This window comes from Hesperophylax consimilis, chromosome 3 (genome assembly GCF_061612785.1).
Source record: "Hesperophylax consimilis isolate HC1 chromosome 3, BYU_Hcon_1.0, whole genome shotgun sequence".
In the NCBI taxonomy this organism is placed as follows: domain Eukaryota; kingdom Metazoa; phylum Arthropoda; class Insecta; order Trichoptera; family Limnephilidae; genus Hesperophylax; species Hesperophylax consimilis.
In genome coordinates this window covers 8,672,098-8,697,798 of record NC_142838.1, presented here as the reverse complement: position 1 = coordinate 8,697,798, position 25,701 = coordinate 8,672,098, and the positions used below count along the sequence as shown (strand labels likewise).

Genomic DNA, 25,701 nt, shown 5'->3' with positions numbered 1-25,701 from the left:
ATTTGAAAATTTAAGAGGAAGCTACAAGCCAAAAAGATGTTTATTCTTTGCATACCTTTTCTTGTATTAATATGCATTAAAATTGCTTGACAAATGGAGTCTAGAATCGTTCGATTTCAAGCAAAAAACTGTTTTTTATTTATTTTGTAAATAATTTTTTGAGAAATCAAAATAGTTAATCAAGTAAAACTGTCACAGATAGTCTTAGCTATAATACTGTATTTTTAAAAAGTGGTTTCCTTTACGCGTTCATACATTTATATTGAAAAAAATATTTTTTTACTACTTTACATTTAAATTTTTAATTGAGTAATTTATTTTTTTTATTTGTTTTCTACTCAAACAAAACGATATGAAAACCTTCAATTTATCTAAAGCATATTTTTTGATATTCATAATGTACACCAATTCGATATAAAGATTAATCAAAAAAGTGATTTGGCATTAAGCTTCGCCTTAACCTGACTCACTTCCACGTTTCATTAAAGTTTAAAATTATTGAATCATTTCGATGGCTTTTTTTCTGAATCGTCATCGATGACCTACAAAACTTCACCCGGTTCAGATCAATAAAGCGGGATAAAAAAGAAAACCCACCATTTCCCAAGTCATACCATACACATGGTCTATAAAGTTTTTTGCAATTACTTGATATTATCTAGATAACGAAATTATTTGTATTTTTTCTGATTCCGAAATCCAATTAGAAGATGAAAACATACTCTTATTCTCGTATAATATATTTAAGAGATATTGCCAAATGAAAAGAGATTTCCACTTGGGAATCTCACAAAATCCCTCTTGAATAGAGTCTAATCTTTACTTAACTTAATTAATTTAACCGCTCTATTCGCTCCATCAAATTATCAAGATTTATTTTAGTACTGACAGCCTCAAAGCTCATCTAAAATTAGCGATGGCCCAATCCGTCACCAATCAAATTGACAACGCCCAATAGAATACAAAAGCCGAGTGTTCAATACAATACAATACATCAGTGGAGCATTCCAACACAATTCTATTCCGTTACAAAGCTTTAATACGAAGCTTTTGCTGTAATCTAGAATCCTAGAAAAGCTCGTAATAAAATCAGTATTCAGTAGTACATACTTATAAGATAATTAATCTATTTACATGGGTGACGATTTTATTGTTTTTCGTCTATGAACCGACCTTGTTTTTCAGAAATTCTTAGACGCTTGTGCTTCGCATTCTATTGTAGGTCACGTTATATCCATGGTGACTGGAATTTAATATCCACATTGCGATGGAAACGATGAATGGAAATAAACTTTTGGCATTGCTGAACGTAAGAGACGAGGATGCATTTAAATGCTTTAATGTATACCTACCTTGCGAAATGAGTAAACTTAATCTGGGATTAATAATAAACTAGATCAGCATAGATTGTATGAAATATAAATACCGCACACGGTTCCACTTCTATTACATGTGCCTAGAAACGAATAATCTTTACTCGCGTGAAGTATATTCCACTGTATTTATATTACTGTTGTGTATCAGGAATTTCTCACTAAATGTCTTTTTTAAATAAAACTCCGGCTTCAACAAAACACTTGGGCTTTTAATGTGATAGACAATATCTCTGATATCTGAATTAGTAGGCGGTTAAAATAATATGGACCCCGAACTTCGAATAAGGTTCCCACCTTATTTATTATCCCTTCAATATCTACAATACTAGACATCTAACGCAATCTATGTATAACCTAATAGACTATTCTAGTACCATCTATAAGTGAGCTCATACACTAATATCAAGGATATCACAATATATCATATTTATCATCATAGATATCATAATTAAAATGAATCATCAACATTAAAAAGGGTTTTTTTCAACTTTGAGGATTTAAAAAAAAAAATCGCACCTTGCGCCACAATATGAAGTATGTCAAAAAAATACAAATAAATAGTAGTATTATCTGTGTGTAAGGATAGAACGGCCAACCTTATGATTCCAGAGATGGCCTCATTTTTAATGTCAGCGCCATTCAAATTTTTCTTAAAAAAATTATAACTCCTTCATTTGTACACGCAATTGCTTCGTACGACATTTTATAGCATAGTAATGATCAGCAGAATCCATTTCTAGCCAAAAAAAATACCCTTGAAAATTCAAGTCTCTATGTCTATGAAAGGCGATTTTCAGCCCACTGTGCGATTGGATAAATAGGATACCAGCCAATTTTTGCTGTCGGAATTCAAACCAAATGTTTCCTCTAATCTCCTAATGAGGAATTCATGATCAATCGTGTCAAACGCTGCACTCATGTCTAGGAGTGAGATAAGTGATAACTTACCTGACTCTACGGCCAGAGTTATGTCTGATAGCATACGAAGTAGTCCGGTTTCAGTTGAGTGGAACTTTCTGTACGCAGATTGACGTTTTGCGAATAATTTATTTAAATTCAAGTGACTGGTTATTTGTGCGGCAGCAATTTTCTCCAGGATTTTTTTAAATAAATTGTAAGTTTGAAACGGGTCGATAATTACCTAAGTTATCGGCGTCTAGTTGTGTATTTTTCAGGATTGGTATTACTACAGCTGACTTGAGTGGTTCAGGAAAGTCACCCGTGCTAAGTGATTTATTGAAAACGTGAACTAGGAATGGAGCTAGAACATTGTTTTAATAACCATGTCGGTATAGGATCAACACTGCACTGTTTATTAGGCGAGCTTGAAATAATTTTTATTACTTCTTCCAGCGTTGTGGGTTTGAAGGAAGACAAAGTTCCTTTAGAATATAAAGTGAATATTGGCGGAGGGGCGTGAGATGCGGAAGCACGAATGGATTCAATTTTTTCCCGAAAAAAAATTGAGAAAGCTTCCGGGGTAATATCTATTTTCGTTGGAACAGTGACTTCGGAAATTACAGTCTTTATTGAGTTCCAAAGACGTCGCGGGTTGGTTCGCTCAGAGTTAATCTTTTCTTTCCAATACTCTTTTCTTCTTTTCTTTTTTTCTTTCTTTTGGAATTTATTTTACTCGTATACTGTTTTTGAGCAAGGATCCACTCGTCTCTTGTAGTTACATAAGAGTTTTTCCTATAGGTCCTCTCTAATTTCCGCATAAGTCTCTTCTGGTTTCGACATTCATCGTCAAACCAGCCGTCAAACTTTCGAACTTTCCGTGTTTTTGATGAGGTCGGGGCATATTTATTTAACAGACATGAAAGTGTCTTATTATATGTCTTGACAAGTTCGGTAGGGGTCTTTGTTTCCCAAACATTGGGTGTAGATAAGAGAGAGGTCTGTAACTCTTCCAGAAAATCACTAAAGCTAAATTTACGCCATTCCCTTGATACAATTGTTGTATATGGTACTTTAGGCGGGTTAAAATCAATATCAGTGCAAACAAGCCAATGGTCTGACAGTCCTATATCACGAATATCTGCTGAAAGCGGTGGATCACTGTTCTTTGAAATTAGTACATCTAATGTACCACCAGCATCATGAGTTGGGACGTCGACCCATTGGTGGCATCCAAAGCTGGCTAATAGATCTAAGAATTTAACAGTGTTTGGTGATGTCACGCGCTCGAGACGAATATTAATGTCGCCTGTAATAATGAGTGTGTCGGAGAGTCCGACTGAAACTTCCAAAAACTGTGAAAACTCATTATAAAATTCGACAGAGATTGGTTTCGATCCGGGCCTATAAAGGGTGCACAACATGAACGACGTTCCTGAAGAAGAAACCCTGCATCCAATATACTCAAACGTGTTAAATGTACCGAGAGCTACTTTGTTTAGACGTAATCCTGGTCGGGCTATTATCGCGACACCCCCGTGATTCACGTGTGAGATATTGTTTGATGGTAGGTCCCTACTAGGTCGGGCTTCTTCAAGAACCACATACCCTAAAGCTCGGAGTGTCTTAATTGAGTACGAATCACTGCTCTCGTGCCAAGTTTCTGTGACAGTAAGGATATGGATTTTTTGGTCTCTGAAAATATCGTCCACCACCTCTAGTTTGGAGAGTATAACGCCTATTCTAACTTCACTTTAGTTGTTTTCGAAATACGAAATATATCTAGCACACACTTGAGCACTTACATTCGTACAAAATTGAAACAAATTAATAAACAGTTTTGTGACATATAATTCGTAATTTCTTATTATTAATCCATTATTAAAATTCTATGTTTTTTATCTTTCAAAAATCTTTAAAATATATATTTGTTTGAGCAAAAACACGATTCGAATCGTGCCATTTTTTTAATATTAATAACGGTTTCTTTATTTTCGAAGCCATGTTGAAAAGTTATTCTGTAACACGAATTTAACCAATAAGAGAGCATGTTTTGTTTTTGAACAAGATATTCTATTGAAAATTTAACCTTTATAATAAAAATACCAAAACATGTTTTTAATTACCAATTAATGAAAACAAACAAAACCCAAAAACCATTTTCATTATCAATATCGCAGATATTCACAAAGAAATGTAATTAAAAAGTGTTTAAATAGTTTATCTTTAAAAAAAATTACTTAATTGTTTCGTTTATCACTAAGGTCATATTTAATGGGTAGTAAGGAATAACTTAATAGCAAAATAAAATATAAAAAAGACTAATGTCATGGCGACAAAGATCATGTGATAATAAAAGATTGGGAATTGAGATACTAGAGTACCTGGCTATTCAGATCTGATCACCAAAAATGGCTAAGCTATCACAAGTTACATTCAATATTTTTTTTTAATCGGCAAAACTTTTTGATACATACAATTATACAAAATATAAGACAGTAACAAAAAAAAACCACAAAGGCGAAGCCTGTGCGTGGGCATTATAAATTATGTATACAAAACAGTGGTATTATGAATTAATTCTTAATGGTAGTGGCGATACTGAAAGTATCTTCCATTCGGGAAGGCGTTACAAATATACTATAACTTTTTGCACATGAAAGATTTACTTATAGCTAACTTCGGAGGTAACTTAATGATTGTCCATGGACACAATTTCTTTGGCTTCGATGTTTCTGTTGAAGTTTACTGATTTTTCAACACTTATATTGGATACGCATTAATTTCTATTATCGTTTCTGTTTTATTGATAATGAATATTATTTTTTTCGACTCATATTTCATATATCATATTTTCTTGAAATTTTGCAGAAGGCCTGCGAAAAATCAGAATGCTGCGCGTGCAGCGACTGTTACTGCTGGCGCTAATAGCGCTGGCGCTTGCGCTGCCTGCCCTGGGCGGCGGCCCTGGGGGCCCCCGCGGCTCCCTGCGCGGAGCCCTGCGAGCCCTGGAAAGGCGCCGCCGAGCCCCGCCCGGCCCCGTCTACCCCCTCGCCTCCTTCCAGTATCCTGAGAGAGCCCTCGAATACCTAGCGTCCAGGGGGGAATACCAAGCAGGTAGGTCGTTGTCTTTACTAGTAGTTTGAACCTTAAAAAATGTTCCTACGTACTAAAATAAATGTTATTCACTTGGCAAGAAAATAATATATCTAAATATTTTACTTTTCGTTTTGTCACTTGCAAACATTGATTCATTATTGAAAAAAATAGTGAAAAAGCGCGTCGCAAACCGTGTCAAATGCCATTTGCATGTTTATTTGTAGGAAAGCCTCACATAACTTATTTTTATTGTAACTTATTTTTATTGACACTTTTTAGTTTGAAAATATAATACAATTCAATACTGTTTTCGAATGTCTTCATCATATTACATTAAATAAAAAAAATACAATTTCGGGATATAATTAGCTATTTTGGGGAAACTACAGAGGATATATATATACCATTTTTATAAATATATAAACACATTATCTGGTAAGTTATATTTTGTAATACATATTTCGCATCGCTATGGTAACAATCGGATTAACTTTAAAAATTCTTTTTTTATTATATGAACAAGATAAAATTGAAGTTACAGTTTCCTTAAAAATTCCCTAAACAAAACGAATGTGTTATTCGAAATATAGATTACTCTTTTATATTTTTTTACGATTGGAGTAAAACAATAATTAAAAATAAAATATGGTTTTTGATAATATTTGTCATCGTTTGATGTTAGAAATGGTAATGTTTATTTGCATACACCGAAATGATAATTTTATCTTGTTTCTAAAACGTATATTGTTTCTAAATTTTTATTATTTAGAAATAGTAATGTTTATTTGCAAACACCGGAATGATAATTTTATCTTGTTTCTAAAACAGTATTTGTTTTTACGGAAAATTAAAAAATAAGATCTTTATAGAAAACATTGCAAACTGAACAAAACTACTGAGGGTTAACTGGAATACAACGGGTTAAGGATCATAATGAGATCTATTGTTTCAGTGTTTAACCTTTAATTCATTAATAAGTTAGCTAGACACATACATATAAAACATCTTAATAAGACAAGTAACATTACCATTGGCCGTTGGAAACTTAACCATGTCAGATACCAACTGAAGATTTTTGATTTGTTACATCTCATTATGCATGTGTGAAGAAGAAATCTTACATCTCATCATTATGCTACTTTCCCGTGATTGTTGAATAACTTGATGAATTGAAAATAATTTTTATTTTATTTTGATGTTGCAGATGAACCACCGATGGATCCAATTGAGCGCGAACAAGCTCTTAGGAAAGCTGCCGTCTTTGGATATTTTGAACCCAACGAGGATTACCCATCTGAAGAATTGGCTTTGAATGCTTACAAAGGAACAGCATTCCGTGAACGCAGCGGTCAATTGAAAGAACACCATAAGGGTCTTACGGAGCGCAAACGATCGTCTCCATTTAGGGAGAGAGGAGGAAAGCACAGCTTGCAGTCAGACCATCTGAAAGAACTTTTTTTTAATGATCTAGCAGAAGAAGAAGAAAAGCAACGAGAAGAAAATCAACTAGAATCAGACGCTGAATATGTAGAACTTTTGAAAGAGCTTTGGGATAAATATAAATATACCCACGCTGAAACACCTTACAAAGAAACCCCTGAAGATTTAATAAGGATCTACAACAAGGATATTAAGATTCGCAAACGCCAAGTTCCTGGTGAATACCAACCTTCAGGAGGGTGGGGACCAATTGCTTTCAAAAAGAAGAGAAGTTCGAATCAAAGACTCGATGATGGTGACACGCCCAATGATTTCCTTTACTCTCTTAAGTTTATTTCGCAAAGTGACCCATCCACTATTGAAAATATTAAGGATGAAAAATTAATTGATGAAGAGGAAGATCCGGATGTTTCTAAGATGATGCTCAATAGAGAGCAAGCACCAAGATATTCGCCTTTTGAAACAGTTTCCAGTCCAGCAGATATTCGCGAAGAATACATGCTTGCACTTCAACCATTGAATAATCCCCAGTCCGGTGATGACATTCCCGAAGACGAGAATAATTATGATTACGAAAGTGCTAAAGAAAAAAGATTTCCAGTATCCAAGAGAAGCGGTTTTTCTAAGCCAATATTTTTGAACCACCAAGTTCTTGAGAAAAGAAATTTACGGGGAGATAAAAAAAATCTATTTAGAAGTTCTGGCACGGATCCCAGAGTCATCAAAGAATTAAGTAGCATATTTGGCGAGAAGGAGTATGACGCAAAAGAGGAAATCTTTAAAAAGCCAGTGAAGCGAAGTCAAATTGCAGATGAAACTTCTCACGAAGTTAACCCACCTATGGTTAGTGTGCTTACCCACCACCATTCCAATGATTCTCATGAAAACCATACACATGAACATGAACACGATCATGAGCACGATGACGAACAAACCGGTGAAGAAGGTCATGACCACGAGCACAATCATGAAGACCATGACCTTCCCCATCCCCGCCATGAACATGAAAACAAACCACCCCTCCTGAGAGGTCCCGAGGAAGGAAGTGACCATTCTCATGAGCATGAGGATCATAAAGAGATGACCTTCAAAGAAGATGAAAAATCTCATCTGACCGTAGATCATCCCATCATCCTTAAGAAAAAATCTGTCGACTGGTCGAACTACTTCGGTTACGATAAGAGGAAGAAGAAGTCGGTCAATAACAACATGGATTTGAATTATCTGCGTAACTTATATCTGAGGAATGCCAAAAAGCATTTGAACGAACACTCTTCCAACAGTATTGACTTACTTGAAGAACCACTAGAAGATTCTATCAATATCAATGACCGACCAGAAAACTCGTTCGAGGCAAAGCGCACACCGAAGCAACTGGACCAAATCAAACTAGATAATATGGACAACAAGCTTAAAAATATGGAAAGTATTATTGTTGATGAAGCACTTCAATATTCTGGAACAGATGATGGGTTGGACACAAAGGAAGAACAAGAGAATAAGGAAAAAATCCTTTCTCGTCTTGCCGCTGCATACAGCTTAGAAAAGATGCGTAAGGCTCTCAAAGAATTCAAAATGAGTCTGCAGGCTCAAAGAAATGCAATGAAAGAAATGCCACCGATTGAATACGATGAAGATAAGGAAAAACGAACCTCTGAACATGACAAGAAAAAGAAATCTTCCGGCGATTCTCACATCGAAGATATTCCCAAGTCAGCCGTGGAAAACGCGATTCGCGATAAGATCGACGCTGATTTTGAAAGCGAGCAGGGAGCTGGACATTTCCTCAACGGACCGATAGAGCCGATGTCAGAAGGCTATATGGGTGGGAGTGGAATGAAAAACAAACCGCAACACAATGAGGGTAAGTACTCAAAAACTTACCTTTCTTTAAGCTATTATTTCAATCCCTGAAAATGAAACGATTCTAAAATAATATTTTTTTATAGGAAGTGAAGGAGGACAATGCCCAGTTTTGGATAGTATTGTAAGGAGGTGCCACAGCGTTGATATCCTGGCAGGAGACCATGGACAACTGTTCCTCTCCTTGTGCAGTCTTCACCAAATATGTTACCTTTGCGTGAGTGGATTCGAATATTCGTACTGCATCCAATTATATATTTTGCACCATAACCGCGTTTGAGGTAGGATATTGTGATGGTAATATGTTCTTCTTGACTGCAGGGTCCATCATCTCCAACTGGTTGTGACCTGATATTCTTATCCGAGGCTGACTCCGTGTGCGGTGGCCGCGCGCCCTGCCAGCAAGCCGCGCGCGCCGCCCTGATGTCCCTGCGCGAGGAGCACGACTCCATGGCCGACGACCTGGACGGCGAGTGCGAGCGAGGCAGCTGCCTCTACCAAGCCATAGAGAACCACTCCGGATGGCCGCACCCCTTCAAACGATAAATTCAAATCAAGAACCCTTCGCTTGCTCTATGTGACGGTCATAAGAAAGAATATGAAAGATACGTGTAATTCGACATTTGAAAGCAATCATGTAGCTTTCTAAGTTTGAAGTATGCAAATGCGACTGACTCACGGCTGCTGATTTGATTGGTCGCGAACCCTACGTTATTAAGCCAATGAGCCGATCTATCTATCTCTATCGCCCTTATCGATTGCGTGATTTCAAAAGTCTTTTAATCGAGCAAAGAACTTTGCATCCATAAAAGTTCCTCGGAATAAAATGGTTGGAAGAAAACTTTCAAAGTGAATAGCATTGAATATTAAAATTATCTCTGCTTAGGCATCGCCAAGCTATGAAAGTTTAAAGGGTGGGTACTGGTACTAGGCAATCTGGGCGTGTTGCGAGTTGTCTAGTTCAATTCAGCCTTTTCTAATAATCGTCACGTAGACCAAGCCGGTTCCTCCAACTGAATAAGAATAACTCTGAACAATGGAAACCATGTCATAACAACTTTACGATTTGTAGCTACTACTGGAAAATTTTCATTTGATTTGCTAATGTTTGTCATTTTTGACTAGCTTTTTAGTCACATAATTTTAATTATCGTTATTGCATCTATAATTGGTATCTGTTGTTATAAACAAGTTACACCAATGAAATTAAAAAAAATTAAAAAAAAAAAAAAAAAAAATTATCAATGCGTAACATATATTTATCTCGATGTTTTTAAGTGTTGTTTACTTTATATATTTAACTTAGGTATTCATACTTAATGTATGTTATATTATATATTTAAATGTCCAAAATAAATTGTATTAACTATTTACATAAATTGTTACATCCACATATTTTTATTCTTATTTGGTGCATATATATATATTCAACATTAAATGTGTTGAAACCATTTAATCGTCCTTCATTTGTCATTAGAGAGTAACATGAAGTATTAATTTTAGCGCACTAATTAACTAACAAAACTATGCATTTAAACACATAAAGCACGACTTTGTATTCGGTATAAATCCAATTATTCAAAAGTCTTCAAACGTTAAAAGGAATGTGGAAATGAGCTGGAAACAACTCATAATTATTAGATGCAATGAGAAAACGGACTATAAACTGAACCTCATCCAATAGATCACCGCCACCTTTAATTCTCAAGCCGTGCTGTAGGAAATGCACTGACAGTTTAAGAGCACTGTTTTCGGACTTCGATGGACCCTTTGTTCCATGGGTTTAATATGAATTTTGAAAGCGGCCAGAGTTCGTGCGAATGAATGAAACCATTTATTTTACGTTTTTTATGACGTTTCTGTAATATTTTGAGTTTTATATTACGTTGGTGGTGATGTAAAACCTTTGGCGTGCGATATTTTGAAAAAACTAAAATAAAATATCGAAATACAATTTATTTTTTAGACTGTAAATTGAAAATAAAAAAGTTATGAATATTTACTGCCTTCACATTTGCATTCGAAATCTTTAAAATCGAGTCTGGAATTTTTTTCTACTTTTTGCCTTCTTGGGAAATAGGTTTATTTAGTTTGAAATTTTTAGTTCCCGCCAAGTATATAGCACGGCTTGAAAAATAAAGATGGCGGTGAATAAATCTCTAGTCATATTGTTTGGATAATTGGAACTATACGGAGATTGAATTCATTTGATTTTTGCGAGAACCCTAGTCTTAAGAAGATGATAATAACTTAGTATTTACATATTAAATAATAATAACTTTTGACTGTTGCATAATGCGTTACTTTTTTTAAATTTTCTATTGTAAAATGAAAATATTTTGTATTTCTTTTATATATTTGGATGCTCATTTTCTATTGACAGCATTTTAAATCGTATTTAAAGATTAATTTTAATATAAAAAAATAACATGTTACATAGATAAAACTATTTTACTAAAAATATATACTTTACTTATTCATAGATAGAATTGAAATATTAAATAAAAATGATTAAAAGTTTTAAAAATATTTTTTTCAAATTTTTTTGGAAAATTGAAGGTTTTTTAAACCATTTCCCGAATATCCTCTCCAATATAGATATGAGTTGGAAATGACTTCACAATGTTTAAATGGAAAAGAATTGACTCCACAATCCTAAATTTTTATTTGAAAGTATCCGAAAAAACCTTTCGCATCTTCAACATTAGAAAACGTATATCATTTTGAACAAAATCCACCATACCCGCTGAAACATATTTTGTTCTTTGATGAGAAATCATATTTTCTAACAATGTAGGCAAGTCCAAGAAAAGCAACGAATTTTGAAGTTAAGCACTCAATAACTTTACTTTAATGCACTTTGTCTACCAAAAAAATCAACTGGATCCTATTTTACAAATAGCTTATAGTTTTGTTTATAAATTTAATTTTTGAGAAATAAAATATAATCTACTTATCTATCTATGTATTTAATAACTCGTCTTCCATATCAAAATTTTTGCTAAACAAATATTTATAAAATCGCATTCATTTTAACCGGTCGTACAATTATCTGTAGGTATTATTAATTCACTAAACCGAGATTGCCACATTCCTTATAACGCCAAAGATTAACCCATATTTTAATGCCAATACCAAACTTTTTCGTTAATATAACATCCAAAAACACCTTATCTCTCTTTTAGTTTTAACTCTTAACATATTTTTAATGTTTAAATTGAACCAACAATATTGTAGTGATTCTCGAATAATGTTGGATTATTGATTGCAACATAATATATATTAGATAGACACTGTTTATAAAGTGAATCTTAATATGTATTTATCCTTACGAATTTCTTATAATTTCACAATTTATTAATTTCAAAAATAAATGGAGTAATGCTGAAATATATCAACCAACGTGAGTTTCATTTGCTGAAAGCATTTATTTTAAATAAAATTTTATTAACAGAGTTCTTTATTATATGTTTTATTAATTATTAGAATAATTATAACGTAATAAAAATATGGACAAAATATGAGATGAGAGAAGTGCGGTGCGCGTATTACCTTTTCTGTTTTCAATAGGAGGCAGTACGGAAGTTCTGCCTTGAAACACGCACGGGTTTGTTACCCTATTCTATTTCTAAACTATAGAACTGTCTCCTATCGAACACGGAAAGGGAAACACGCGCACGGGGTCGAATTCACGGCTAAACTGAATAAGCTTTACACCTCACAAATCTTAATGCATATTTATTCTTTTATTAGTGTGTAGATCACAAAAAGGATTGTCCTTACTAGGGTACTCCGTCCTAAGGCCACATTGAACGTAGTGTTATAATGTAAACATCAATTTAGTCAGAAGGTACATTGTGTTTATGTTTTATAAACTGGATAGATATACTCTTTATTCATATAGAACATATATTTATCTGTACAGAGTAAAGACACACAGAGAAAAATGAGTATTGCAAATTTATTAAGAATCTCTTCAAATTATTGGTAATCCAGAACGGGATAGCGGGCCGTTTCCTGATAAACTTTTAGTAAATTCCTAACATATCAGAACACGTGTTCATGCACCTGATTTGATATATATACGAAAAAACGAAATGCGAAAATATTAGGTTTTTTATGAACACGTGTTCCGACATCTCGATAGTAAATATGTTTTACTAAACAGGAAACCTATTAATTCATTCGTTATAGACCTGCAATCCCGTTTTTAACTAGACTACGAATAATTTCGAGAGATCATTTTTCTCTGAGTTGGAGAAACGACCCGTTCTCATGAAGGCAACATCGACAGATGATCGACAGTCACTGTAAACGGGTTTTCCGCCCATGTTTGTCCAATAAGTTCAGACTTTCATAGGAAAATTTAATTCGAAAGAAAAATGAAATCTCTTTCTTGAAAGTGGAATATTCTAGCAAGAATAGTCACGGCACACCACTGGAGTCAAGGAAGTCATCAATGCTGAATGTTCTTATCAATGGGCATAAACAAGATATTGTTTTAAATTTCCGATCAATTTTCACAGGTATATTCGGTGTAGGGCATTTAATCTCAAATGTGTTATCACGTAAAGCGATAAGCCACGATAACACAAAATACTCCTGCAGATAATCGCATTACTAACAATATCACATCAAGACAAAACATTGACGAACGTCGAACATAGGTTAAATAAAAAAGTACCCATTAAGATAATTGGCAAACAAGAGACAAATAGGTCGAGTGAACTACGTGGAAAAGGGCCACTTACCTAAATGTGAATAGTGATACGAAACAATGGCTCAAAACGACTTCAATAATAACAGTGATTTTGCCATTCCAGACGAAATTTACTTAAATTATGGCTCTTCTAATGGTGAGTTTATTTCTTTCGTTACGTTACCAATATTATCAATTTGATTAAATTGATGGGCTATTGTACCATTTTGTTCTTTGCCACCTCGTAACGTTACATTATACTTCGTTACAACATGAAACAACATGGAAAATTCGAATTAAAAAAAAGAAAATTGTAAAAAAATCTTACTCATTAAGAACTTTGAAGAGGTACGGACGTAGAGTTTGAATTCGTCTTCCGGACAGAGAAATGTTAAATTTCATTCTACGAAACTATATATTTATATAATGCTCTGCAAAATCAAACAAAAAAATGTTTTTAAACTACAGGTCGCTTCAGAACAGGTAACAATATTGAGGAGGACTGTGAAAACTTTAAATGTATACAGACACATTGTGTTTCGTATTTATTTATTGACTGCTTTGTGTAAACATCGTATCTTTGAATAAATAAACATGCAAAGCTGTTATGGGTACGAACTACGAGGTATTTTATACTCACTAACACATGATATAAAGTATCATAGTCTGTGACAAGCTTCGAAGCATAGAGATTATTTCACTTTTGGGCGATGGTAAACGGATTCAGTACGCTGAGAAGCGAAATGTTTTTTTTATTAAAAATAAATTATATCGTTTAATTGAGAAAATTAATTTATCGAAATTCGTGATTCGTTAGAGATTTTCTTTTGTGCTAGAGGCGGACGGCTAAAACACATTTAGCCCTTAAAAACACGAGGCGCTACTGACTCAGTTCCGAGAGGCCACCATTCATAAAATCTGAGTAGTCGGGTACTTCCCAATCCATTTTCTTCGTGTCCATTGCCTCTAAAATCCCCTAATTGAGGGTGCTATAGTTTCATTGGCTCTAGACTTGTACCAGTCAAATGATAATATTATTATGTGGGGGGTGAAGAACTTATGTACAACACAAAACCACAAATTTTATTTTCAATTACTGTACAAAATTCGTCGACATAAAAATAAATTTTAAAATTTCGCCAGTGAAAATACCGCATTGCTATTATGTATTGTCTTTTCTCCCTATTATATCTACGATATTATTTTGATGTTTTATATTTTTTCAACTTGACCACAAAGATCCCAACATTTCAATTACATCATAAGACAAACATCTTGCAATAGGTTAGCCGGTACAAATCTCCACTCTGAGAAGCGGGTGTGGATACCGCCGCCCAGGGAACCATTCATTGGGTATCCAACATCTCTGCCGTAGGATCCCCAGATTCCCACGCTCCCTTCATATATTTTTTCTTCCCAGATCTTCGTCTCCTTCATTTCCTTATAAAACCCTCCACACAGCATCCCGAAGATTACATAGGCCCAAATGGAAATTATTCTCCCCGAGACTTCCTGTGTGGAGCTAATGTAAAAAAAAACTTGAGTACCCAAAAAAATTTCAACTTGCACGTTTATTGGGTAAGTTTTTAGATTCTCACGGCCAAAAGCATTTTTGTTGTTTGTTTTTGGGGTGTTATGCCGTGTTGCGCTAACTCCTTCTTTAGCCGACGTTTATTGTATTACATAATAAGTGTTGAACTAATCTCCTGCTGACAAGCAATGACGTCATAAGACGAGCAACTTGCAGTAGTTAAGCCGGTATAAAAAATAATATAAAACAAACAAAAATAACAATGGAAATATCTAGTTATGTATATACAGTAATCGTACATTCCTCGCTCCAAGCATATTATATTATCACTATGTAAAGCAGGGGTGGGGAACGTTTTCACCGTCAGGGACCATTTGGATGTTTGAAGTTTGAGGGAGGTGTGGGACTTCTCGGTATATATTATCCGCAACTGAGTATAGATATGAATCCGTAACTGGCATTTAAGCACATCGCTCGGAAGATAAAACAGCTTTTAACTTTATATTGAATCTTTCTGCGGGTCCGAACTTTGATTAAAACCACACCCAGTACATGAAAATGGTTTCTTCCGATTTTTGCACCACACAGTCTGCAACTAGAATTTTATAACTGTTTATTAGTCTTGGATTTTATAATTGCACTTCGAATACGATAGTGTTTTCCTTCAAAAGGCGTTAGCAGATGAATCCACAAACTTTATCGTTATATTCTGAACACAATACCTACTGGCTTTAACTTGACAGCATATAATCAGCAACTAGAATTTTATAACTGCATTTTAAACACGAGAATGGTAGCAGGGGCTTCCAAGCTAGGAGGGGCAGCTTAATTTATTTATAGAGCTTACGGGAAGTATTCAAAATAAACTAAAAATATTCAAGTAAAAATGTACCCGGTGTTGCTCGGGGTCATGAACAGAGTAGGTTTAATACGCGAAGGAGCCCAAAATATTATTTTTCATTTGAAATGGTCAAATAAAAATTAAACGTTTTTTTATTTATTTGTGTAGATTGTCTTAATACCTAGATATAAAAAATAATTACGAATACCGCACATTAGTCCCAATTCCTCAATAATTAGAACTACGATATCCCCAACTGGAGTAAGTGACGAGAACGAAGAGAGTGAAAAACTATATGATTTTGGATCCTATGCCGGCCCCTTCTTACGCAAGGGCCATATGGAAAATTTGATGCTTTATTTTTCGAGTCCTGTGTCTTCAACGTGTACCACTTTCACAGCATCCCCGAAGATTACACAGTAAGCCTTAAGGAACCTTATTCCCATCGGGGCATCCTTTGTGGATTTAACATTAAAAAATAACATAAAAATCGACTTCTGGCTGGGGCCACCGGGACCTCACAATATATTTAAAAGAGATTCTTGAACTATTTATTGTATGTCCTATATGTCCTTACATATGTACATGTCAGCTATGTTATACCTTTCTCTGAGTTTTATAATAATATCTTAAAAATGTACCAACGTGAAGGAAAACTGTTCTCGAGTTCTAAGAGTAATTTTTCTATTCCTAGTTTTTTTTGTGATCAGCACCAAAAAGCCTGCGCGGGCAGCCGGTTCCCCACCCCTGATGTATGAGCAACTTACTCAACTATTACGAAACTCTAAATTTAATTTGCAAATATTATGTAAAATAAGTTGCGGGTATGTACGTATTTAGAGAGGACACCTACCGCCTTCCAAAACAAAATTCATTTTGTATTACTCACTTTGGCACAATGAATTAGGGACAAGCTATCTAAGAGCTTTGGCGGACTCGTAAAAATTTTAATATATAGTACCGACTCCTTGTTGAACTGATTGAATTTGTCAAGGTCTAATAAAACCGGTATTTTATTTAAATATATCTTTTGTATTAATTCTAATTGTAATATTTTAATCATTGAAGACAATATTAGTGACTCTCAAATGAAAATTTTAAATAGAAAAATCTATCACTACCTCGACCTTGATGTTCTAAAGAAGACCTGGTTCGATTCCGAGATGCAACCAAATCCTTCTCTGATTTTTCTGTTTCAATTTTTCGATTTAGGGTCACTAATATTGTCTTAAATCTGTCTTGTTACTTAAATTTCAATCATAAGCCGATATAATGTGTTAATTTTTTCATAAACTCAAACATTTACGTCAAAGGACTAAAAAGGTGTGAAACTTGGCTGGAAAAATTATAGCATTATTTTTCCAGCCATCCGAATGACGTCATAGATATTTTAAAATATTGGGCAATCTTTCACGAAAACATGCAATATCGGTGCAGATGTAGTCGGTTGTGTCGATTTTCCCAACACTTTCCTACAAAGTGCGTCAGGCTATAAAGTAGGTACTTACCTTATACCTACGCAGTGTATCGGTAATAATTTAATAATCGAGCGGTCTTTCGAATTCGGTAAAGGACGCATCTTCGATGATGATTTTGTTTGAATTAATTTCAAAATATTTTTAATCAGTATTGTAGAATACATTCTACAAGACTAGGCTAACCCGACCTAACCTACAAACTAAAAAAAATCTAAACATTTATTTCATAACAAATTTATTTGAATCGATGGTTTAGAAAATGGAGAATGTCAATAATTATTTCGAAATTGATAACTCGATTACAACGGTCAAGTATGCTATCCGTATCATATGAATCTGAGCAATTGTAATCGAATGATGAATTGCTAATAGATCATTCGATTAATCAAAAATTTCGATTATAAATTATTACAATATCCACGCCTGCATCTTTCTCCTTTCTTCTAATTTATTCTTATTTATTTCTTTTCTATTTCTCTAGTTTACTTTCTTCTCTTTAATTTGTTTCTAATTTTTATTTCTTTAATTTATATTAATCTATTTGATTTTTTTTTTTTAATTCTTATTTCCTGATATTAAAGTTAGATTAAATTTCTGCCATCTCGGATAAGGTTCAGCATAGTGAGGTGGTATACAAAAATATATCTGTTTGTATCTATCTATGTATACATGGGTATAAAATAACGACAACTCAACTGAACTTTAAGGAAGATTGAAAAGTACGTGCTACGTGCCCTTTGCTGTCTTTTAAATTATTAATTAGACGTAGATATAAATAATAACCTATCAATATAATTAAATATAAAATAGTATATTAGTCTTTCTTAGTGAAAAATCACGGAACATTATTATTGCATATAGACTAAAAAATGTAGACCCTTCAAAAATCACGATATCTGATTATTGTCTGAATGGGGTAATTGTTAATGTTCGAAACAGTTCCAACTGGCAACAACGTCATTATGGCATCGAAAATTAAAATTTCTGGTAAGACGGCTATCAAGTGGGTGATTTAATTATGGTTGTCAACAACGTCGCCTGGCGTGACGTCAACTCCTCCGAATTCACGAATAAAAACGAACATGTCGTTTTGGAGGTATTTTTAAATCGTTATAGATAACTTAATCTTTATAGAAAATTATACGCCAACATAAAAATAAAATCCTTCAATATTGTAATTTTTTTTCGAGAGTAAAAAAAACTTGAAAATACCTTATTCTTCAAACCCGAACCAGAGTTACAATCACAGACACAAAACCGAAAATTGATTTTAACTCTGGTTCGGGTTTGAAGAATAAGGTATTTTCAAACCCGATTCTTCAAATCCGAACAAGAGTTACAATCACAGACACAAAACCGAAATTAGTGTTTTAGATGATTAATGATGATGATTTTTATTTAAAATTTTATATATAGCTAGTGTTGGATTCAATATAATGTTTTTTATATAGCTAGTGTTGGATTCAATACAATGTTTTTTTATATAGCTAGTGTTGGATTCAATATAATGTTTTTTTTTATGTAGCTAGTGTTGGATTCAATACAATGTTTTTTTATATAGCTAGTGTTGCATTCAATACAATGTTTTTTATATAGCTAGTGTTGGATTCAATACAATGTTTTTTTATATAGCTAGTGTTGGATTCAATACAATGTTTTTTTATATAGCTAGTGTTGAATTCAATATAATGTTTTTTTATATAGCTAGTGTTGGATTCAATACAATGTTTTTTATATAGCTAGTGTTGGATTCAATATAATGTTTTTTATATAGCTAGTGTTGGATTCAATACAATGTTTTTTGGAACCCGAGTTATAGTGACACACAACAGAAATGTTGGATTCAATATAATGTTATTTATCTTTATTTTTTGTTTTCAGATAATGAGTCGCCGGTACACCGACAGCCGATCACATTACAGCCACAAATATTGCAAAGTAAGAAAAACAATCATGTAATTAGATAGTCATAATGTCATCAATAATTATTACTCATGTCGAGATAATTAAGGTTCTTTTAGAAAATAAGTTACGTCATTACTATTATCAGGAGGAAGAATGTTACCATCGGAAAAATGTTTACGTCTTAAGCAGGTACTTACATCTACCTACCTACCACAAATACTATTTATCACTAGATAAATAAATGTTAAACTTTTCTAGGGGAGAACTATCACAAATACTATTTATCACTACATAAATTAATGTAAAACTTTTCTAACGCACTTAATTTTTCATAAAAATTTTAAAACGCGAAATCTACTTTTGGACGTCAAAGAATTTGTTGTATTACCTACATAAAATAATTTTATGTTTTTCGTTAAACTTTGTTTTAGTGGTGGTAACACGATTTTAAATATACTTATATCACGCCACCATTTTCTATTGATTCATGATTTTATTCGAAACAAGCGATTATCCTCCTGTAAGGAAGTCCATGACAAAACAATGCAGCATTTTCTCTAAAAACCTTAGTTTTTTTTCGTTGAAAGTATCTACATTCACAGTGAAGATATAATTAATACCTATATTCAAGTCTTTGCAACTTTTGAGAGAGCACAAATAATTATTATTTGTGCTCGTTGTTTTAGGTAGACACTTGAATGACTACTACCCCCTTAATACCGAAGAGTTTCAAATGAGTAATCTGTATTCAGACGAGTTCCCTGGTTCCCGACAAGCCATTCCTGTCTCTACAGTGGACTGGCAGTCCACCAGCCGCTCCCAGTTCATCCCCATCAATGGTCTAGACTTCCTCATCGGAGTGGCCAGCATCCTCATACAGCAGACTGTCGAGCTCGGAGATAGTAAGTATCCCATCTTAGTAATAATACTTATATGATTGCAGCGATCTGTCATAATTCAAATCGTTAGAATTTGATTCATGTTTCCTACATTTCACACCGCAGTTGCGTCGGCTACAGCATGGGTCGCTTCTACTAGTAAAATTTCCTTTTTTTACTGAACTGGGTTCTAATAATCCAGTGCACCCGAATTGCTCAACTCGCGCTTGGGCTCTTTGGACTCGTGAAATTAAATTCAAATCTTTTATTTAAAATTATTCGATTTTACTGGCGTTTTCGTACGCTTCATACTGCAGTAGGATCGTGAATAGCTATTTTACTTTTTGGCTCTTTTGAATTGCTACATCATATAAGAATTCATTATTGACAAGCAATTGAGAAGATACCTGCCTACAATATAATAGTCTATGGCTTACTTTGACAAATGTTTTTTTTTTTTAAATGGAACTATTTTTTTTTAAAGAAATACAAACATTGTCGGCAATTGTCGGGTTACGAATAAAATGACAATATTTGAAAATCTCCTACTACCACCACAGTAAGCGGAAAATATTGCTTGTGTTCTGAGAGAGGACTTGTCAGCCGAGGAATTGAACACACTACGCCTGGGTGGGACCCAAACGCGACGTCAATTCAGCCATCGACCGGTCCTAAATACCTAAATATTATTGATTGTCTCAAAATTAGGGGGCCAAAAGTCTATTGCAGATCTTCCGGCCGAGAAGAGAGAGATGGATCTAAAAGACTCTAAATTGTGTGAATGTAGACAAATACAAATTACAGAACACATCGTAGAAGAATGTCCCCTCCACCAGTTGCAGATCTGTTCTGAATCAAGTAACTCGAGGTGCCATTGACTGACTGGGTAACCTCGACATCCCACTGTAACCCCCACCAATCTTCCTCAACCTTGTGAAGGAGAACAATTCAAAAATAAATCTGTAAATTAAGTGAAAAATTTTCCGGGATAAACAAGTTTTTCCTCTTTGTTTGCAGTGATGTCCAGGCTAGAGTCAGAGAACCGCTATATCATGAAGGTTCCCGGCGGGGAAACCTTGTACATGGCCACCGAGCTGTCCAGCGCACTGCAAAGGCTGATGTGTGGCTCCAGAAGGGGCTGCACCATCAGCATGGCGGACCACACAAGGCAGGAGGCCCTCACCCTCAACCGTCGCATGGCATTCTCAAGTTGCTGCTTCCCTTGCAGGCTACAGGTGGGTTCAAAGAATTCAGCAGGGTCAATAAATACTTGCAACAGAAATAAACAATGTTTCCGTGATTTTTTTATTACTGGATTAAAACCAAACCTTATTTTAGATTTAAATACATGTGGGTAGGTATTAAGCATAAATATGATAAGCCTACGAACTGACAGCCAAGATGGCCGCCAATCTATTTCAAAATTAATTTCTCAAATGTTTGATGTTTATTTATTTAGTCGCTGTTCTGTTTTATTATTTTGAAAATAATATTTCTAATAACTAGACATCGAATTTTATACACTATCAAAATGGCAAAATATGCACTACCAATGCCAACATATGCACTAATAATACATGCAGTTTCAATGCCAAAATATATGCCTTAAGTAGACAATAAAAAAAGGAAAATGTCTTATGGGACCGGACAGAGAAAAATTATTTTACGAGGGGGGGTGGCGAGCGAAACTTCAGAGGAAAAGAACACTCAAAATGCTCAAATATGCACTAATGACCAAAAAACCTCAAATATGCATATAATTCGATGTCTACTAATAACATAGCAGCCAAATATGAAATGTTTGATGAAAAAAACGAAGCGAAATCCAAACGTGTGAATTCTAAGAAACTACTATTCTGTAGCTAGAGTATCTGTCAGCGCCTGGGCATTTGAATAGGAGGTATTTGTTATTTCATAAACTTCGTGAGATGTGAACTATCACGCATATATAGTTTATAGTGGACAGTAGTGTCATGAAATATGTATATAGTAGGCTCTAGTGTAATGAAATATGTTTATAGCGGGCTGTAGTGTCTTGAAATATGTCAATAGTGGGCTGTAGTGTCATGAAATACGTTTATTTAATTTTTTTTTATAGTGAATACCTCACAAGAGTCCCAACTGCTCCCGTCTGGAGCCAGTGACACTATGGCATCCCCAATTGGGAGATGTTGTGAGGCTGAAGGTAAGTGGGGAAGGGAAAGAGGAAGGTGAGTAAGTACCTGGCTATTCAGATCTAGTCACTAAACACGGCTAAAGCCATTTGGAGCAACGTTTCAATTCTGAATGGTGGTCTTACACCAGGGCGATACTGGTAGTATCTTCCACTCTGGAACGTGCCGCAAATATACTATATATTATATTTTAATTAATTAATTGTGAAATAACACAAATTAATCAAATAAAAAATTTATTTGCGCACGCCGGGTTCGAACTCGCGACCTTCGGAATGGCAGTCCAATGCGTTACCACTGGACTATGCCGGCCGTCGAAATATAGTTTATAGTGGGCGTATGTAATGTCATGAAATATGCAGTTTTTTTGTCTAACATTTTTAGGGCAATGAAGCAACTACCTTGGAAATATCCTTTTAGTAGTCAAAAATAACTAGGGGTATTTTACCATTCTCTTGATAGCTTGTCGAAGGATTAACGAATATTAAAAATAAACAAATAAATACTCGCATAGATAGAAAACTCGGCTAACTTATCCGCTATATAGGTTCGAGTACCGAATAGTAAACTCGGACTTTATAAATAAATAAATACATTGTGTTTTGTTTATTTGGGAAAACCAACAGATTTTTTACATTCTTAAATAATCAACTTATAAAAATACAAATAATATCTAATGATAGGTTTTCACTCAAAAATATTATAATTGTAAAATATGAATCGAAAATATATGTTATCCTATGGATAAACTATCAAGAAGACGGTGAAACAATCCCTCAATATTCCTGTTCTGGTCTGAGTCCTGTAGTTTTTAAAGTTTTGTATTTAGTTTAATACCGACAATGTTAACTGATTACAATTCACAAGCAATAACATTAATAATCTTATCAAGAATTTGATTTATTTGTTTATTTAAATATTATCTCATTTAGGGAATCCTGTGGGTATAATAGGTAGGTAGGTAATTAGATCAAATTTATAAAAAATAATTGTGATAAGCACGAAAATTTCGACTTTAAATGAGGTTTATAATAATAATTATTATTATCTAGCAATAATAAAATTTTATTGATTGTTTGGTGTTATTTTCACAATTAATCATTTCAAACAAAATAGGATATATTTGCGGCACGTTCGAGTAGAATACTACCTACTTTCAGTAGGTATCGCCCTGGTGTAAGATCACCATTCAGAATTGAAAAGTTGCTTGAAATGGCTTTAGCAGTGTTTGGTGATCAGATCTGAATAGCCATAATAAGATTTTTCACCTTCCTCTGCCTCATATCCTTCCCCTCCCCACTATCTTCAGCCTCACAACACAACACACCCCAATTGAGGCTGCCAGTCTTACTGGCTCCAGATGGTTGGGATCTGGGACTCTAATGCGGTACTCAATTATTTTTTTTTATAAATCTACCCCACTTTATAAACTTTGTAAATATTTGATGTTACAGGAAATGCAGGTCCTTGCGCCACCGGGAGAGTACCTGGGACGAATTATCCAAGTCTGGACGATGAACACTCCTCTCTACCTGATAAAGGATAATAATGATGAACTTCTGTTTCTAATCGAGGGTCCAGCCATCAGTCCCTGTTGTGGGAAACTAGATGCTGATTTTAAAGTAAGTTTACAAGAGCATAATATTACAAACAAAAAAATTAATAAAATATGAGCATGAAGTCATTTTAAAATACAACACGCTTGTCATTTTACACATTCGACAACCTGACCGAAAATAAACTTCACCATGGTTCACGTTGGATCTGGCAATCTCTCCTCGTTCCAGAAAATGGTATCTCAGCCTCATTCCCATCAAAAAAAAAAAAACAAGTTGAGCGGCAGGAGTCTGATAGTAAAATGAAATAACTATAATAAGTGAATTGTTTACAATATCAAAATATTGTTCAGAGATAGCTTCCTGCCTTAATTGTAGAAGAATAACTAGGGTGGTAACTTCTTTCTTCTTCACAGTGAATGATATACCCCAAGACATAATTTGACGTCATCCACAAGTGGCCTCTGTTTTGCGTTTTTTTTCTTCACTCTTCTTTAGTATGACACTTATAATATATAATAGGAATTTATGAGACGTCGACTTGTAAAACCCGCTTTGGAAATTTCTGCTGGGTCTGATACATTCACAAAAAGTAATTTAAAAATAAATTAATTATTAATATTTTTCGCTGAATATCACAAGTATAATGTGTAATTGTGTTGATATTTAACATAAAATGTATATTCTAAGTGTTCCTAAGAGTAATTAGTTACATCTACAAATTTCCGAATAATTCTAGAGCGGGTTTTGCAAGTCGACGACTCGTATGAAAGTAGATTCGGAAGTCACGGTTTTAAAACCTGACATGCACACGTAAATCTTATTTGACTGATCTGGGTTCACAAATTAAACATTTAAAATAAAATAGAGTATATTTACAGCATGTTCCAGAGTAGAAGATACTCTCAGTAAGATCACCATTCAGAATTGAAACATTGCTTGAAATGGCTTTGGTGGATCTATTTGATTTCTTCACCATATTTCTGTAGTCTGCCGTAGAACACACGGGAAAATACTTGAGGATTGTGATCGCTCTATAATAATGTTGTGTTGGTAGTAACTTAATAATGTCAATCATCTGGGTTGAGGTGCACCAACACAGTAGCACATAGTACAGAAAGAATGTCAATCTTATGGGTTGAAATGCACCAACACAGTAGCACATAGTACAGAAAGAATGTCAATCTTATGGGTTGAAATGCACCAACACAGTAGCACATAGTACAGAAAGAATGTCAATCTTATGGGTTGAAATGCACCAACACAGTAGCACATAGTACAGAAAGAATGTCAATCTTATGGGTTGAAATGCACCAACACAGTAGTAGTACAGAAAGAATGTCAATCTTATGGGTTGAAATGCACCAACACAGTAGTAGTACAGAAAGAATGTCAATCTTATGGGTTGAAATGCACCAACACAGTAGTAGTACAGAAAGAATGTCAATCTTATGGGTTGAAATGCACCAACACAGTAGTAGTACAGAAAGAATGTCAATCTTATGGGTTGAAATGCACCAACACAGTAGCACATAGTACAGAAAGAATGTCAATCTTATGGGTTGAAATGCACCAACACAGTAGTAGTACAGAAAGAATGTCAATCTTATGGGTTGAAATGCACCAACACAGTAGTAGTACAGAAAGAATGTCAATCTTATGGGTTGAAATGCACCAACACAGTAGTAGTACAGAAATAATGTCAATCTTATGGGTTGAAATGCACCAACACAGTAGTAGTACAGAAAGAATGTCAATCTTATGGGTTGAAATGCACCAACACAGTAGTACATAGTACAGAAAGAATGTCAATCTTATGAGTTGAAATGCACCAACACAGTAGTAGTACAGAAAGAATGTCAATCTTATGGGTTGAAATGCACCAACACAGTAGTACATAGTACAGAAAGAATGTCAATCTTATGGGTTGAAATGCACCAACACAGTAGTAGTACAGAAAGAAT

General features: G+C 34.3%; 1 protein-coding gene across 1 annotated transcript in view; it reads left to right on the top strand.

Annotated features, from left to right (window-relative positions):
* Window positions 1-25,701, top strand: part of LOC149424912 (uncharacterized) — a 51,069-nt gene that overhangs the window by 24,701 nt on the left and 667 nt on the right. Inside the window, exons 2-10 of the mRNA XM_089646890.1 lie at window positions 5,145-5,390; window positions 6,577-8,676; window positions 8,762-8,892; window positions 8,997-9,215; window positions 13,450-13,531; window positions 19,106-19,162; window positions 19,816-20,031; window positions 21,025-21,242; window positions 23,636-23,803. Of these exons, the coding sequence (XP_089503016.1) occupies window positions 5,165-5,390; window positions 6,577-8,676; window positions 8,762-8,892; window positions 8,997-9,215; window positions 13,450-13,531; window positions 19,106-19,162; window positions 19,816-20,031; window positions 21,025-21,242; window positions 23,636-23,803 (3,417 nt within the window). The 5' untranslated portion in view covers window positions 5,145-5,164. The remainder of the gene's footprint in view (window positions 1-5,144; window positions 5,391-6,576; window positions 8,677-8,761; window positions 8,893-8,996; window positions 9,216-13,449; window positions 13,532-19,105; window positions 19,163-19,815; window positions 20,032-21,024; window positions 21,243-23,635; window positions 23,804-25,701) is intronic.